At 39.8% G+C, this 17,646-nt stretch overlaps 1 protein-coding gene across 9 annotated transcripts in view; it reads left to right on the top strand.

Moving 5' to 3' along the window:
• LOC100642674 (dystrophin, isoforms A/C/F/G/H) overlaps positions 1–13,464 on the top strand; it is a 439,133-nt gene extending 425,669 nt beyond the window's left edge. For 6 of the 9 annotated variants that reach the window (XM_048406304.1, XM_012320513.3, XM_048406318.1 and 3 more), the window contains 11 exons: positions 4,719–4,978; positions 6,836–6,994; positions 8,094–8,230; positions 8,821–9,025; positions 9,151–9,236; positions 9,327–9,654; positions 9,814–9,925; positions 10,017–10,655; positions 10,807–10,921; positions 11,258–11,365; positions 12,128–13,464. In XM_048406304.1, coding sequence (XP_048262261.1) covers positions 4,719–4,978; positions 6,836–6,994; positions 8,094–8,230; positions 8,821–9,025; positions 9,151–9,236; positions 9,327–9,654; positions 9,814–9,925; positions 10,017–10,655; positions 10,807–10,921; positions 11,258–11,365; positions 12,128–12,228 — 2,250 coding nt within the window. In that variant the 3' untranslated portion in view covers positions 12,229–13,464. Of the gene's footprint in view, positions 1–4,718; positions 4,979–6,835; positions 6,995–8,093; positions 8,231–8,820; positions 9,026–9,150; positions 9,237–9,326; positions 9,655–9,813; positions 9,926–10,016; positions 10,656–10,806; positions 10,922–11,257; positions 11,366–11,513; positions 11,565–12,127 lie in introns of all 9 variants that reach the window. The other 3 variants (XM_048406314.1, XM_048406313.1, XM_048406316.1) reach the window with 3 other exon arrangements.
• Positions 13,465–17,646: the final 4,182 nt, after the last annotated feature.

A 17,646-nucleotide genomic window follows, 5' to 3' on the forward strand; every position in this document is an offset into this window, starting at 1 on the left:
TTTTGTAGACGGAGTAGATACTACGGTCGTTTGTTCTGGTTCTTTAGGTCCCGTTACGTGGCAGCTTTGAAACAATTTCTCGTCGACACCGTTCCAGCTACAGGTGCAAATAAACTTAATAAACCTAATTAGCGGTATGTTTGGGGATCTCGTAAGGTGCACGAAGGAAACGACTCTTTCGCGAGGCTTGCTTTAGGCACGCGTGAAAAAGATTGCTCTGTTACCCTCGACGATTATTTTTCTTCGTATTTTTAAATGGGTTAATTCTTTCGTGAGTAGCAACTTAGATTCTCGAAGAAAAGATTTCGATGCGAAATATAGCGATCGATAAAATATCTCTTTTTCTTTATATCATCCCTTACGGAAAAGGCTAACAGATGCTACTGCGCGTATTGAATATATTTTGTATATATAAATTGAAATACATACAAAGCGAAAATTTAAAAAAATAATATTCGTAATCCTCATTTTTCCGTGGATCATAATTTATGAAGCTGGTCGTGGCTTCTTAACTATTGTCGGTTGATCTTCGGTATTCATCGCCTGAGAAACAACCTGAATAACGATGTTTCGTTCGACGAATCCCTTTATCGAATGCCTGACAGCGTCACTTTCCACGTGGTCGGCGCCACGAACCGACTTCGGACGAATCGACTTTCCTTCCGCAGCTTTTTCTTCGCTTTTCCGCTTTAAGAACGCGCTCTGGATGCCGAATAAGCGACGCTTGAAGTACTTTCATAGCGGGACGACTAATTAGAGCGATTTAGCGTCCGTCGTCGACGTTTATTTAGAATGCAAATGCGGACTTTTCCCAACCCTTTGCCACTGTTCGCCTCTCTCGGTTCTCCTACTTTCGTTTTCCCCGTTGCTCTTTCCGCAACCCTTCTCCCTTTCCCCCCGTTTCTCTCGCTTTTCTCTTTTCCCACTGTTCCTTCCACTACACTCTTTGCCCTCGCTTCTGTTTTCCACGTCTCTATGCCTCTTTCACTGTTCGCTCTGCCTATTATTTCCCCTTTTCCTCTCTTCTCCAACCTCTGTTCGCTCTGTCCTCCGTACGTTCGTCTCCCCTTCGATCTCGCGTTCTCGCACGATGCATTATTTCCAAATTTGTTGACATCCTTGCGCTGAATGGAGCACCTTCTTAACCCTAAAACGCCACACTTTTTGGCACAGCCTCGTGCGTATCGTTTTCCGTAGAGTGAATTTTGGAATAATAGGGTGGTTCAAATATATATATATATTGGTCCAGGTAACTACTTCGGTACATACTTTATGGGATTAGCGAACGAGTATGTTTGTTGATTCTTAATAGGTATCGTTGGATTACAGATTTTATTCTATTTCTATATTCTATTTTTATTCCGCGGTTTAAGCGAAGAAGAACGGTGGAGTTTATCACGAAAGTAAGTAATTAAATACTCTAGAAGATTAGAGCGGAGATCTAATTGAAATTTAGCTCCAATTTCATCTACCTACGCTGTCAGATACTCTAGATGCAAATAGAATAGGAGATATCATTCAAAAACTAAGCACAGTTGAATTCACCCAATTAAGACACTCGAGAGATTCAAAATAGAAGAAAAAATAAGATGAAATATCCCAAAGTTAAATAACCCGAGTCAATTACGGTTTATTCGCGTCCCGAAACACTTCAAAAATAGAGAAACTACAAAGTTCTAACATTTATCTCACTCAAACTCTTTCTCGTTGAAACAAAAAATTCCCAACCCTTATAAACCTGTTACATTGCTTTTTTTCACGCTTAATAGAACGCGAAAAAGCCGCTCAAAAGCGTAACGACTGCAAAAGAAAGGGCGGAAATACATCGGTAAGAAGGGAGCCCGTTTTCTCCTCGTTGGAAGTTACGACGGGTGTTTTCGAACGCAATGGCGGTTCTTCATCGCGAAGAGCCAGAGCGACTTAAACGGAGAAAGGGAGAGACAGTCGATGGAAGGATGCGACGGTTGAATGGGAAGTAATCGAATGAATGGAAAGCGCGACGACTGCTTTCGCGTCGTCAGAACACTCTGAAAGGGATGTTAGGTGTTGTTTAAGGGTTATTGTTGCGGTCCTTTTGTCCTGTCGGTTCGCGGGACGCGGTCGTCGTTCCGCAACGTCGAATGTAATTTATCGGGGCGGAAAAAGGGCGCGTTACCTCCACCACCGTCGCCGTTTCTCTTTTATTGGGACGCGGCGACCGGAGAATCGTATTGCATGATCTTTCGTCCCCGTGATTTTTTGGGTTAAACGGAGGGTTATTGTGAATCTTGTTACATCCGTAACGAACGGGGTGGAAATCCCTTCGTTCGAAGCAAATATCAGCCAACGTTCTCGAGCCCTCTGGAACAGTAATTTGTAAATTGCAAGTCACAGGTTATAGACTTCTCTTTTACAATGATACATTTGTAAGATTTACTCGCAAAATCTCAGTTTATTAAAAATGTCGTTTTATTAGAACTTGTTTCGTGAAACGAGTAATCTACTAACTTTAGATAAAATATGAGCGTACAGGGTAGAGGGGCGGGGCAGGGATAAACGAAATATAATTTGATACGCGATAAATGCGAATGTTAAAAAATGATAAGCAAAAGGAGGGAAAACATTTTCTGCGGCTGCCTTCAATTAACTTGTTTATTAACTTGTTGCTGGACGTTTGAGACTCGTTTAAACAACCCTTCTGCGAATTCAATTTACCCAAATTACTTTAATCAAAACTCTGACGATTTTCTAATTACTTTATCCCTAGTCGTCAAAGAGATATTCGGAGAATGTAATTATGTCATTTTCTGAACTTCGTGTTTCCTCCGTCTTTCATTTTTATTACAATTTATGACCGAGAGGTCGGTGGCAAAAATGAGATTCTATTATCTTACGTTGTGCGTACAACAGAGGTAAAGAGGATTATTAAGGATAAACATACAATGTGTAGATTAATCGTAGCCTGAATCGTTTATGAATTTAAAACAAATATTTTCCAAAATAATCTCCAAAGAGAAACAAACGATCATAGATTTTTAAGTAAATTCTAACAAATAGTCTATAAAATAGTCGCTAAAAGCGAATGATACGTTCATAATTATTATTATCGATTACAAAAAAGACGTAAACAATCGTAAAGCAAATTTTAAAAAATAATACTTTTCATATCACATATTCTCTACGTTTCGGCTCATTGGCTCGTGCGATATATTCTCGCATATCAAATCTGCTTCTAAAAGTATGTAAATAGCTATAAATATACCAGGACGAAATTTTATTCGTTGTCAATCCTGACGTGTAGGTATCGCGCGTTTATCGTCGAACAAAACGCTTTCGTCGCCTCGCCATTAGCGACAAAGTCGAGGTCTTCTGACCGGCTACGAAATACGAGCGGCTCGACCACGATTTATAACGAGTTTTAATAGCAACGATTACTCACGGTTGACCCGTGAGTAGGACTGCGCGAAACTCGGTAAACCATAAACGTGATTTTCATGACCATAAACTTCTCAGCTCTCGACAATTACGTTTGCAGCTTTCTTTTCGACCGAAAACCGGCATCGTTCCCGGGACCGACGATGTCCATTTATTCGTGAAACACTATTTTCGGCGGCGACCACGAAAACTGGTTACAGTCATCGCCCAAGTTTCTCCTTCTTGCATCCAATCTTACGCGATAAACGTTTCCTTGATAAATTCATAGATATCTCCTTTCGCCTGGTAAATAATCTTCAAAAGGGTAGAAATTATGGTCGCTTATTTCCAGAGAAATCTTCTATAATTTAGATGCATATTATTTTTATGCAGTTTGAGACTGTTAAAACTGTAGATTCGTGTGAAGTTGATACTTCAAAGTTATCATCGGTGAAGAAATCGATAGAATAGAATATTTGATTGTTATTCAACTAGATGCGAAGTGGACAAATTATTGTCTGTGGTAATTAAAAAAAAAAAGAAGAAAAACGTAAACATTCTAACATGCCCCGACATCTGAAAGTCTGTTTTTCCAGATATGCAACGACTCCAATCGCACTTTTTTTTACGCGAATATACACGATCGTTCCCATTATTTTTCTCTTCCTTTTTATCGATGCGTTAAATCAGCCAGCTTTCCGGTGCTACACCGAATCACACGCGAACCTCCACTCACCTTGAGAACAAATTTTCCTGCCAGTTTTACACCGACGAGGATAGAAAAATGCAGGAAAAAGTTATCGCGCATATTATACACTTACAAGTTTAATGTTCCGGAAAAATGGTGGCGCGGCGAGGAAACATTTAAAGCAGCGAAACTTTCGCGACAAAAGAAGTTGCGTTAAAGTTTCAACTTTAAACCTACCAAAATGCTCTCATCCCTCTCACTTTCCTCGTGTTTTACCTGCTTCGTGTCAAGCGTTATTATCTTTCTCTGGCCAGGCCAGCCGTGTATTGATAGCAATGTACAGTCTGCGAATTTTTATCTATTTATAATAAACTTCAAGGTGGAAAAATCCAGCGAGTGCGTATAATATAGAAAATAAATTATCGCAGAATAAATAAAATAGATTAAGCAGAAGTAAATAAAATATCGAAAGCGGAGTACTCGTCGCGTTTAGTAGGCGAAACAGATCATTGCGTAGGCTCCATCGTTTTAGTTCTCTTAGCAAAAATATGAAATCGCGTAAAAATCTATCGCAGTCTATATCTGATGTATAGAATGATATATAGAATTTAAAAAATTTGGACGTTCTTCGTTGCAGAAAATATGCGTGTTCCAAAAGACGCTGGAGGATCTTTCGTCGCGGATGGCCGGAGCCGAAGCGATCCAGAGCGGCTGGCAGAATCCGAACGATGCGAACGAGGCGACAGAATTACTGAAGCAATTGGAGAAATTCGGCGAACGACTCTTGCCCATCCAGAGGAGCATCGAGTACGCGAACGATCAAGCGAGCGTCTTCGCCTCGAGCAGCGTCATCGTTTCTCATGCTTTGCTGGCGAAACTCGAAGATCTCAACACCAGGTACTTACCTACCGATGAATTCTCATTTCTCCGACGATTTTGATTCTCTCGAATTTATCATGCTAATACGACACGCATGAGACTCGGAGAAAATTTATCGTCTTGCCTACGAAGAAGTTTCATTACAGTGGACTTGATCGTTTGGTTTTATCCTCGCCACGATCTTGAAATTTTCATGATACTAATTCGCTTTCTTTTCGACAAGTTCGAAGGTTTTTAATGTTCTAAGAAAGCTTGTAGCGCGAGATTGAAATGAGAAAGCAAGTGTCCTTTTATGTCTTTTAAATGATATGAAATCTCTTAAGAAATTTTATTGAAGATGAAAAAACACATTGAAGACGATCTAAGAGGATCCAAGGAATGTAGCGAAGTTGAAATTTGAATAATTCTTTTCCAAATAACCATATTAAAATTACGCGTATCGTTGTTAGTTTCTAATTAGCTTCTAATCTTACTACAAAAGCTGAGATATAAATTTTCCATCGAATTATCGCAGCATCCCAGCAGTTCTAATATATAACAGTTCGACTATTTCCAAATCTCACACCAAACAGTTCGATTATTTATAGCAACACAGTCTGTTTGCGATGCAAAATACGTAGCAAATTGTTCTAATAATTTCACTGGTCCAATAACGAACAGAATTTACGTATTATCCACCAGGTGCGTTGTTCCATTTAAAACGAACGCTATAATATATGCACTTAACCCAAGCTTTCAAACAACAACGTCACACCTATTGCAACTAAACGTCAAACGATTTCCACATTCTCTCCGTGTAACACAATCCATTCTTACGCAACACCAGTGCACAGCTTATCGCTCCAATTACCTAAATATTATTTATAACGTTTCGTAATACTTTTCGTCCAGAGACTGAGTAAACAGAAACGTAATCTTTCGTACTGAACATAAATTGAGAGAAAGCTACGAAATCCTTTCCTCTTGCCGCCATCCACGTTCCTCGGGATCGAGTTGTAAAAAAGGTGCAAGATCTTCGGACGAACGATTTAGTTGAAACTTCAAACACTGATAGATGCAATATTTCGTTCCGTTTATAAAAATACTTCATTGTAATGTAAATTCTCCCTGTTATTTTCATATTTATTATATAAATGGGAAAGAACAGTACGAGTATATGTGATAATCTATAGCACTTCATACGGGCATACATTTCAGTATAGTTAACTTGATTGAACATGCGTATACTTTTGTACTTGGACAATTTTGGATACGTTTATACTTGGACACGTTCGTACTTGGTGACGCAACGCATGCGTCATGGGTGTCTTCTATTGTACATCTAATGACACACGTGTATGCGTCATCGATTCTCCACGAAGGAATCTGAAGCTACAGAGAAGGAGAATCTTTCTTTTACACGCGTTTTCAACGCCGTAAATAGATGCATTTTGTAAAAGAGAGAAGATATATAGATACGTTGTCGTAATAAAGATTCTCAAACGTGTCAACTTTAATTCTTTATTTATTCAGGAAAAGTATTACACGAAAAAGACATTAAAATACAAATATGTCGAACACCAAGCATCTACATTTTATTAACGTTTATAGAATCATATTTTTCATTTTTGTTCATATAATCCCGAGAAGAACATCGCAGCTACTCGCTGCGAATATCTCGAAAAATATTAACAACAAATATCTATACTATATATATAAATTTAAATATTTTCTATAAAATAGAAAAGAATAAAAGCTTCGATTAAATCCTTGAGCCAGACTTTCGCACTCGGGTTGTGGTCTTGCACTATACCGTAACATTTATTCGCGCGATCTCTGCTCGAATGTTGATTATTTTTCGTTCGAGGATGCTAAGTTTTTCGCGTATTTTCGCAGGTGGAAGGTGCTGCAAGTGGCGGTTGACGAGCGTTACAAGTTGCTAAGCGGATTTGGAAAGGATGGCAGCACTCCGGGTAGCCAGGCTTTCCTCGCGAGCAGCGTGGAACCACCATGGGAGAGAGCCCTCACACCCGCCAAAGTGCCTTACTATATCAAGTAATCGATCTTCCTTTCAACCGGATTCGAATCCTGCAACGCTAAATTTACCAGGACCGCGGCCACTGGATCCAGAACGCGATCTTAAACGCAAACAAACGAATAATCGATGAAGACGATCGTGGTTCGGAAGCGGTTACAAGAAGTTCGTGCTATTCTCGTCCTCGTCGTTCGGGAATTTCAAAGCGAGCCGCGAATGTTTAGGCGATGCTTGCAAATGGACGAAATCATAGAAATTCTAATTCAGATCGGCGACCGGATTTCAAACCAAGGGAGGCTTAACTTTCGATCGTCGACCCTGGAATATCGATTGCGTAACTGACAGCGAGGATTGCAATTGTTAGAGCGAAACGTTTAATCTTGGTCGAGAAACAAAATCATTTTTATTATATAATATTGGCCGAGTCGTGTTTTAATTACGATAGCTATGTTTTTACGTGAAATTCTTAGGTCTGAAAGTCGTGGTAACTATCGATGAGAACGATTTAAACGTACGTTTAAAAGTATAAGATGAATAGACCAATTTCTCGAATCGTTGAACTCGATTTCTGTTTCTTTCAATTTTAACGTATAAAATGTATTTTGCTTCGTTTTATGTTTGTTAACATACGTGCAAATTTTATGCCAAAGATAAACGACTCGCTGGTTACGAAAGTAGACCTGTGACGATATACGAACAGCTTTTGAACGCGGCTTAGGCCAAGAAGAGATATTAAACTTTCGCAAAAATTGTTTTTCCACGATCGTCATAACCAAGAGGTGATTTCAAAAGACTAACGAAAATCATCTGAATTCCATCTTGCGGGCCTCGGTCGAGAGTTAAAGCCGATTTTGGCTCGCCCTTATATCCGGATGATCTTGAAGACCACGAGATCCGATGAATCCGCGAATTCGTCGGTCCGTGGATAAATTCTTAAAACCTGGCTTGCGGCTCGAGCCAAGAATTGTGGCCGGATTTAATAAAGATTAAACAAAGTTCTCCTCTCGACTTTGCCGGGAACTTCTCGCGCCGGGATCCGTGTGGCTGTTGCGTGAAAATTTTGCATGAATCTCTTAATCCCGGATCGGGTCGGTTTAATCCCGTGGAAACGCTTTGCAGCCATCAGTCGGAGACCACCCATTGGGATCATCCGAAAATGATAGAGCTGATGTCCTCTCTGGCGGACCTGAACGAAGTACGATTTTCAGCGTACAGGACCGCGATGAAGCTGCGCACCGTGCAAAAACGATTGTGCCGTGAGTATCAGCCCTTAATTTTCTGTCGCGAGATTCTCGAGTATTCGTATTTAGTTTGTACTCAGGCGATCGGTCCTCGCCGGTGATTAGCCTGTGCGTTCATTAATCGTCGTAATTTTCTCGATTAATCACGTGTCCCGGCAGTGATGACGCATACCGTCGTCGTTGTTTAATGGATTTGATCTTTTGCATGGCTCTGTTTTGCTTGGAGAACCAGTGGTGTTCATTCTCCTTGTTCTGTATTTTGAAAGTCAAAAAGTATTCTGACTTTAGAACTGTACCTTTAATTCTCATATACGAACCTCTGAGAAAGCAACTTGGCTTTTCGCAAATGCGAGTTTCACGTCATTAGGTACGGTTAATGTTCAATTTCCAAGAAACAAGTAATTTAATTTCGTAAGTTCGTTTCTACTAAAACTTAGGAAATTATTTTATATCTTCGTTGTCGCATAAACTATATCTTGTTAAAGAATCTACCAATGAATATTTAACTTTCCCCAATACAGGAGAAGATATAATAATTGTCTTAAAGTTTTCGAACGATGATGCACGTAATTTCATTTCGTTTATTATTGGTGCTTCATTTGCAGTGGACATGTTGAGCCTTTCCACCGCATTAGAGCAGTTCGATTCACACGGACTCCGAGCGCAAAACGACAAACTAATCGACATTCCCGACATGGTGACAGTCTTGACGTCCCTGTACGAAGTGATAACGGCGGATAATCCGACGCAAGTGTCCGTACCGTTATGCATCGATTTAGCCATCAACTGGCTCCTCAACGTGTACGATAGGTGAGCCCGATCAACGATTATTCGTAATTAAATAAATCATGCTTCGCTGCCCGTTTGCTATTCAGCTGACAAAACGACAATTCAGTTGACATTTTAACGCTCAGCAAACTGTCGTTCCATTTCAGTCAACGAACTGGACAGATTCGCGTGCTTTCCTTCAAAGTTGGTTTGGTCCTGTTGTGCAAAGGTCATTTGGAAGAGAAATATCGATGTAAGTACCTCTCCATTTATATCATCGTTTCGCTATTTCATGGTCTCGACACGAAGAACGTGCACATAACGGAAGTCACGGTTATTCCAGATCTATTCCGGTTGATCGCGGATCCAAACAGACTGGTGGATCAACGAAAGCTCGGTTTATTGTTGCACGACTGCATCCAAGTGCCAAGGCAGTTGGGAGAAGTGGCGGCATTCGGTGGATCGAATATCGAGCCGAGCGTTCGCAGCTGCTTCGAGAAGGCTGGAAAAGACAAAAATGAAATAGAAGCGGTGCACTTTTTGAGCTGGCTGCAACAAGAGCCTCAAAGTATGGTCTGGTTGCCTGTGCTTCATAGACTCTCCGCCGCGGAGAGCGCAAAGCATCAAGCGAAATGTAACATATGCAAGGAATATCCTATCACTGGATTCAGGTATGGCATATCCCGCAATTTTACCATCGTAGAAAACTAGAAAAATTTAGAAACTTGTAGAAATTCTTTCTACAAGTTTTCTTTTATTTCCAAGTGAATCTATAATATCGTGAAACTACGATTTCTATTTCGATTCATATCCATTTCCTCTGATTCCAGGTATCGTTGCTTGAAATGCTTCAATTTCGACATGTGTCAGAATTGCTTCTTCTCAGGCCGGAAGGCGAAGAACCACAAGTTGACGCATCCGATGCAGGAATATTGCACTGCGGTAAGCTATGTTTCTCACTCGTCCGCCATCCTTTGTAAAATATTTCCTCCATATCCATAATGCGAAACAATAACGCTCGTTTATTCCGCAGACCACATCTGGTGAGGACGTGCGCGACTTTACGAGAGCGCTTCGAAACAAATTCAAGTCGAAAAGATACTTCAAGAAGCACCCGAGGGTCGGCTATCTGCCAGTGCAGACAGTTTTGGAGGGAGATGCTTTGGAAAGTCCGGCGCCGTCGCCGCAGCACAGCTCCCTTAGCCAGGACATGCACTCCCGATTAGAAATGTACGCGTCTCGACTGGCGGAAGTCGAACTATCGCGCACGAGAAGCAACTCGACGCCGGATAGCGACGACGAACATCAGTTGATCGCTCACTATTGCCAAAGCTTGAACGGCGGCGACAACGTGAACGTGCCCAGAAGCCCGGTGCAGGTGATGGCTGCGATCGATGCCGAGCAAAGAGAGGAACTGGAAGCTATGATACGCGAATTGGAGGAAGAGAACGCGACCCTTCAAGCGGAATACGAACGACTACGCTCGAAACAGACACCGGGCTCAACACCGGAAGACGGTCATGGCAACCGACAGCCTGACTGCGACATGATCGCCGAGGCAAAATTGTTGAGACAGCACAAGGGCAGATTAGAGGCACGCATGCAGATACTCGAGGATCATAATCGCCAACTAGAGGCTCAGCTGCAGAGACTTAGACAGCTTTTGGACGAGGTACGACGAAATTATATTACCTTAATAATTACGCCTCTAGTTAGGTAATTGTTATAGCTACAGTTGAAGTTTCTCAAAGTTCTGTGAAGTACGAGTTTCTTGGAGTTTCTGAGAGTTAAAGATTTATTATTTTCGTTATTTTTATTTGTAGCCAAACGCTTCCTCGCCATCGAAAACGGGTACGTTGCAAACGCGAAGCGTAACAGCGTCTCAATTGGCAACCGATTCGCCTGCTAAAATGAACGGCCACTATCACGACTCTTCAGGTATGTCACATAGGATATCATGGTAGAATTTTATACCGAGCGATACTTTATTTCTTAGTCATAGAGTGGTGAGTCATTGGTGAAACAAATTAATTATCATTTACGCAAACGTTCAACTTTTAATTTAGTTATTTTATTTAAATGGACATTACGTATAAATAAGATCTTCTTAACATTACGCCGGCGTATACGCCATAAGCGTCGTATTCGATATTCAGAATAAGTGGGCGCAGGGTATTTCTGACGCTATTAGATACTAACTGCATATTAATAAGCGTTTCACAAAATGCCGAGGAGATTAGCATAAAGCTTATTGGTATGGGTGTGTGGACATAGGTGGTGGAGGCTCGAACGAAGGAAGAGTGAGCAGTTTAGAGAGACCACCACCGCCACCGCATTCTCACAGCGTTGCCCACAACGTGGGCAATCTCTTGCATATGGCAGGTTCGTTCCTTTTTCCTGTACGAAGATCAGTACGATCACTTTTTATATGTAGCGTAATTAAAAGAAATCTGCTATGTCGAACGTTTCTTATGCACGATCTCGTTTCTGCTTAAAAATAACAATGCTCTCCTGTTTTTTCACGCCACAGAATGGATGTAAGGTGAGACTATCAACGCTTCTTTTCCCGCTGATTCTTCTTGTACGCACTGTTATTCTCTAAAATACGTCTAATTTTCTCGAATCGAGAATCGTACATCGCTTAATACTGATCGTGTACACTCGTTGTGAAATTTAATATATCTGCTGTGTGTCAACTATATAGGGTGAAACAAAAAAAGAGATATACTTAAACATTTCCTAAAGATTGCTAAACTTTGATAATCGCACAAGCGAATTAAACTCTCTCAAAGATATAGAAATGGTATTTCTACGTCTTCAAAAACAAGAAATATTTCATGTATCCTTTCTCGATAGTCCACCCTATATACAAAACGTTAGATCTATATGTTTGTCTTATCTGCTCGTTGCTTTCGTCTCTACGTGTTTACGATCACGAACTATTAACTCGAATACTCACTCGCCAGGCAATGTTTCCACCATTCACGTATGCCTGCATGTAATCGATTTATAAACGCTTGAATACGATATAACGATGTGTTTAAGGAGAGGTGATTCTCAATCGTGTAAATAGATAACTCCAGAAAACGGAGGAGCAAAAGATTGATCAAAGCAGGAAAGTTCAACTGAAACGTTCTTTTTTAGGAGACTTAGGGAAAGCAGTCGGTGAACTGGTGACGGTGATGACCAGCGAGGACTCGTCGAAAACGAATGGACAAAGGGCTCCGCCGCCAGCTTTCAAATAATGACTATTAACGCGACTTTGGTCGGGGATACTGCTTTACGTTTCAACGATATCGACGAACACGTCACGACGAAAAAACACGAAATCGATTCGATCGATCACGCACATATACATAATACACGTAGGCGAGATCCACGAACTTTTAAACGTTTGAAATCAATGACCAATAAGAAGCCTGGCTCTAAACGCATATCACGAGAAGAAGAATATCGCGCAAAATGCAGGGTCAGGGCAGCCGCCATAGTGGTTTTGGGTATTTTATAAGTTTTGATATACACCGTTGTATAGCTAAATTATATTGACTATAAGATGATTATGGTTTGGCTTTGGCGGCTCCCTGAGAGTAACTTTACTACATATTGACACGTCATATCATTGAAAAAAAAAAAAGAGAATAATCGTATCAGAGAATAAAGAAGAAGAAACGAATCAGTTGTTATATGCTTGCTAGTTAAAGAAAACAAAATAAAAGAAACAAAGCTATACGGAAGAAATGAAACGAGGATGAAGATGAATTGTAATGACTATAAGAGAATTACACGAAAGGAAATATCATTAACAATGCATGCAAAAGCAATGTATCAAATCACATACTCTATTCTAGATCGTAGGCTATATTTACATACCCATTCTGTTCACTGCCACGGGCTCTTCCTCGACATTAAATAACATACACGTTGTACATGCTATGCGATTCTAGATGACATATAAAGAAGGAAGAGAGAAACGCTAGGGAAAGGAAGAAAGAAAGAGAGAAAGAGAGACATTGACGAGAAGAACAGAGGGTATGAAAGGAAAATTCATATACCTGGCATCTTCCCGTAACTTCTATAAAGATTCGGAACTTTACATCGACACACGATGATACACGTTCACACACGAACACACGTACATGCATATCATTATATACATATACATATATAAATAAATAAATAAATAAATATATATATATATATATAATACGTGGATACATGAAACAGAGACACGTTACAGACACGTACACGCTGAGGACTTTTTGTAATCAATAATAAAAGCAAAGCAATGTGCATTATGACTTTCAAATTTATTTTTTATCCGGTTACGATCGTTTTTTCATATTTTTTAATGGATTTTAGATGGCAATGTCTCTTATTTAAGCCTGCCGGATGTTACTTATATTTAAGAATATATCGATAAGCATCTAATTTACAAACTGTAGGCTGTATTCTGATATGTAATAAAGTTGTCTAGAAAATAATTCCCTTCTTCTATTCTCCTCTTGCAACGGATATCATTTAATATAAAACGTCTCGCACCGCGTAAAAAGTTATTCAATGGAAATTAACAGGTAAAAAGACGGCTACAAAAAATACTTCGGAGTAAAAGATACGATATAATAAAACTGTACACCTCGAATAAATGCATCGATAATTGAAGCTCGAATTCGTTCGAGCTTTAACTATTGACAGGTTGATCGATGAGCTCGCGCGAAGCCGAATTTCTACGCCAGCAGGCCATCCGGATCGCAAGGACGTTACCTTGACTGGTTTCCATTCGATCCGGTTTTAATCACCCTTCGATGGAAACCGTAAGTGAATCGGCAAGAAAGAAAGGATCGAATGGTCAGGCATGATTGCGCTCGGTATGCGTGACGCTGCGGTAAAACATCGAAAGATGATACTTTATTTAAAAGTACTACAAAAGTACATTTTATATCTTATCGTGCAGATATATCGAACGAAGAAAAAGAATACGCATATCGGTTGAATCATAATTTAGCGAGTAAAGAGACAGCGTTGAAACGTTCGCGAGCCAAGAAAATAACATTCCTCGAATCGAATTCCAGCAATATCATCAACATTTTCTACCTAGATTGCAATAATCCGACTTCCATGCTTAGTCGACGAATATTCAAAGAGGAATGAAATATAAACCGTATTCAAAAGCGGTCAAAAATCGAGGGAAGAAGATTTGAAATGAAATTAATATTTATACATATATATATATACAGTAGTGGACGAGAAAAAGATTAAAGTTGCTAAGTAATTTGCTCGTGTATATGCCATTGCATTAGATATTTCTCATCGCGTTGATGATTGTCGTGTATTCTGGAAGATACATTTATTCGCTGCTTTTACCAAATATAATTCTATTGCGTAGATTTATGACATTTTTGTACCACTTATACTTAGACTTCCTTTCATCCGCTACTATAAATAATTGTCAGAGTTTTCGAGAAGAGATACTTGGAAACTAGCGATTTTGCGTCGATCGTAGGTAGAAAAATTTGTTTGCTCATAAGGGCAGAACTAATAGAAATAAAACAGTGGTTTCGTCGCGAAAATTGCACGGTGAGCCACGTAAAGTCGCGCTCGTCAAATTAACGAGTATTTCTGAAACACGCGAGGGGAGGTCTTTGCACTTAACACTGGTTCGCGTGCGGCTAACGTGTGCACGCAACGCGTGTTGCTCGCACACGTATACGCGATCCAAGATGCACTCTCTCAGGTAATAGCATAGGTGGCCTCGACCTTGGTGCATCGCTCGACTGCACTGTGCATCGTCCCACGCAGTGGCGTAACGCCCAGGTGAGACTCGAATCTTTCGGCCAGCCAGCTTCCCGACGAGAAATCGTTTTACATTTATTTATCCAAACTGCGATCTTTCCAACGCAACTAAATGGAAATTCATTTTGCAATATTTTTTACTGTGATAGAAATTTGTACATTTCTTTCTTTTATAAAACACTTTTGTTAATTGATAGTAAAATACCATTGCTTAGTATTTAAATATATTATATGTTCAGACGAATATAACTTAAGCGGTGTATGATATATACGATAAAAGTCTATCGACCGGTTCTATTCAAGTCAATTTTGCAATTTAAGATGCAAACAGTCGGTTTGGATATTTTTTTGTGATCTATAAAGATAGTAACGGAATTTTATCTCCGTATGTTGCACATGTTTGCTCATTGAGTTTGTCATCTAATGAATTTACGTACGAAGCACATACGTCTTCATTAAATCTCCGATAAACTTCATTAACTCGAAGAGATATATTGGCGAACCACTTAGAGGAGAAACAAAGTACTACGAGCTCACACCGTGCCTTCTGCAAATCATACGTTCGTTGAGCTTGCAGTAGTATAGAGTTGATTGAGTCATCGATACGTGACACGTATACGAAAATACGTAAGCAGAAATTTTAGTGTACGCTAAGATCGGAGAAGGTCGAGCGTAACTGTTGCCTATTATGGCATGTTTTCATTGCATACCTGTTACCAAATGAACAACATAATACTTAATCTTATACGATATCAATTCTCGCTCTTTCGCAATCTCTCGGCATTAAAATTCACTGGATTTAGTCTTCGCTGGTCGAAGAAGAAAATTAGAGAAAACATCGCCGATTTCTAGCAAATTACTCTGCGTAAACGGACGTTTGAAACGTAGTAAAACGGTGTTTTACGTAGATTCTTTCAAAGATCCGCGTTACGCTATAAGAACTACTAGTTATTAAGCAAATTCCATGGATTCCTTCTCTTACGGCAACGCTTTTCTCACGGGGCACCGAATGTCCATAAAATACAGCGGAGACTCGAGTAACCGATGTACAAGAACCTACGCGCAGCTTATAGAGAAAATGTCTAAGACATCGAGCTCATAGTAACGTAAATCTGACTGAAATATTTTATTTTAAAGTTCGACTACGACGCGATGATTTCGTCCTCTGAAAAGAGAAACTAAGAATAGGAAATTTAGTAAATATCGCGAATAGCAAAGTGACTCAGAGTATGAACCAATCGTTGCTTGAATTTGTTCGTAATACTAATAGCGAACGTAAAACTGGATTTATACGTCTTTAATGGATCACGTGGTTATATTTGTTAAATATTCGTTTTGTAGAATTCACGTTCGTTTCGAAAGCGACTAAAAGGGGTAAGAGGTTCGGGTCAGAAGAAAGTTTCGATTTACTGGAAACGAGGGAACAAAATGAAACGCACAAGTAAAAAATTCTTTGTCGTTCTATTGCCAGTTCCGTTTCCAGAACGAGTTCTCGTTGTAGCGTCCTAAAGCAACAGAGTGGCTCGAGAAAGTGGTCAGGATAAAGGTGGTCGAAGGATTTTACAGTCTGTATTCATCGTAGGTTCTACGACCTGGCTGGAGCTGGCATTCTTTCGTCTCGTAAAAATTTGTACTATTGCGTTTCGTATAAAACTGCAAGCTTTATTTTCTGTTTTCTTATTATAATACCAAGAAGGAAAGATTATAGGATTGAAACAGATAAAGGTTTTATTTAAAACAAATCATACTTGCACGTCGAGTTACCACAATTGGATAAAACGTTATTAAAACGAAATACTTATCCCTCGATGACTAAATACAAAGCTACGATAAGATTACCACATAAAAGATTTTAAAACAGCTTCAAAACGTAGTAAGTGCCTTTCGAAGCATTCGTCAGCCTATATCTGAAGCTGACGTCACCAGTGCACACAAATCAACCACGAGCCTAGACACATGGCACACAAAATTAACAAAGCAACGTTTGTAAAAAAACGGCCCCTTGAAATTTACTTCCCCATATACGAGCTTACAAATAACATCCACTGTGTCGATTAACACTTCTATGGCTTTACATTTCTCCCTTCTTCGTTCAGTTGCGCTTTTTTATCAAATATTTTGTAATGCTACACTACGGATGCTTACAGAAATTTCTATAAAAATGAGACCTACGCAGAGATTTGCTTCACACTTTAAATATTAGGTTGTCCGAAAAGTGTCTTTCTTTTACAGACCCGTCTTTTATTCCAACGACGCATCTTTATACAAACGTGAAACCTAATCTGCCGAACGTTGTGATGTTTATATTGATGGAACAAAATGGATCGTACGTAATTCGATAAAACAATATAAAATGAGTATCCATTATTTCCTTATAAAACGAAAGAAACTTTTCGGACGTCCTAATATAACGATTAAACGCTGCGCTTCTGATACTGTATGTACCTTCATCTGTCACGCGTATTGTGTATACGTAAATTCATAGATATTTCATTAAAAACAAAATACCAATTTTATGAAATACCATTTCCTATTCCGCTATGACCCGCGATATTCTTATTTCTCTGATAGTCCCGCTACTTTTACTTCGTTTATTGAATATTACAATTTTAAGACATTCAAAACCACGAATCTCCGTGATAATCTCGATTAAAACACAATGCATCCTGCCGTGCCATTGTCACGCCGTAGGTATATCCTGTAGATTCTGTCTGAGAGAAATTTTTCCGCACGAAAGCGACTCCAGGAATTCGTCAGAGACGGCGCCTGACGTCATCTTCGTGCCAGACTGGAGAACGGAGGTCACGTGTCTCGGCGTCAGACGAAAACTCAATACTCGACCAGTCCCGGGTCGGCCAATAAGCGTCGAAAGG

This window comes from Bombus terrestris, chromosome 1, assembly GCF_910591885.1.
Source record: "Bombus terrestris chromosome 1, iyBomTerr1.2, whole genome shotgun sequence".
NCBI classification, from domain to species: Eukaryota; Metazoa; Arthropoda; class Insecta; order Hymenoptera; family Apidae; genus Bombus; species Bombus terrestris.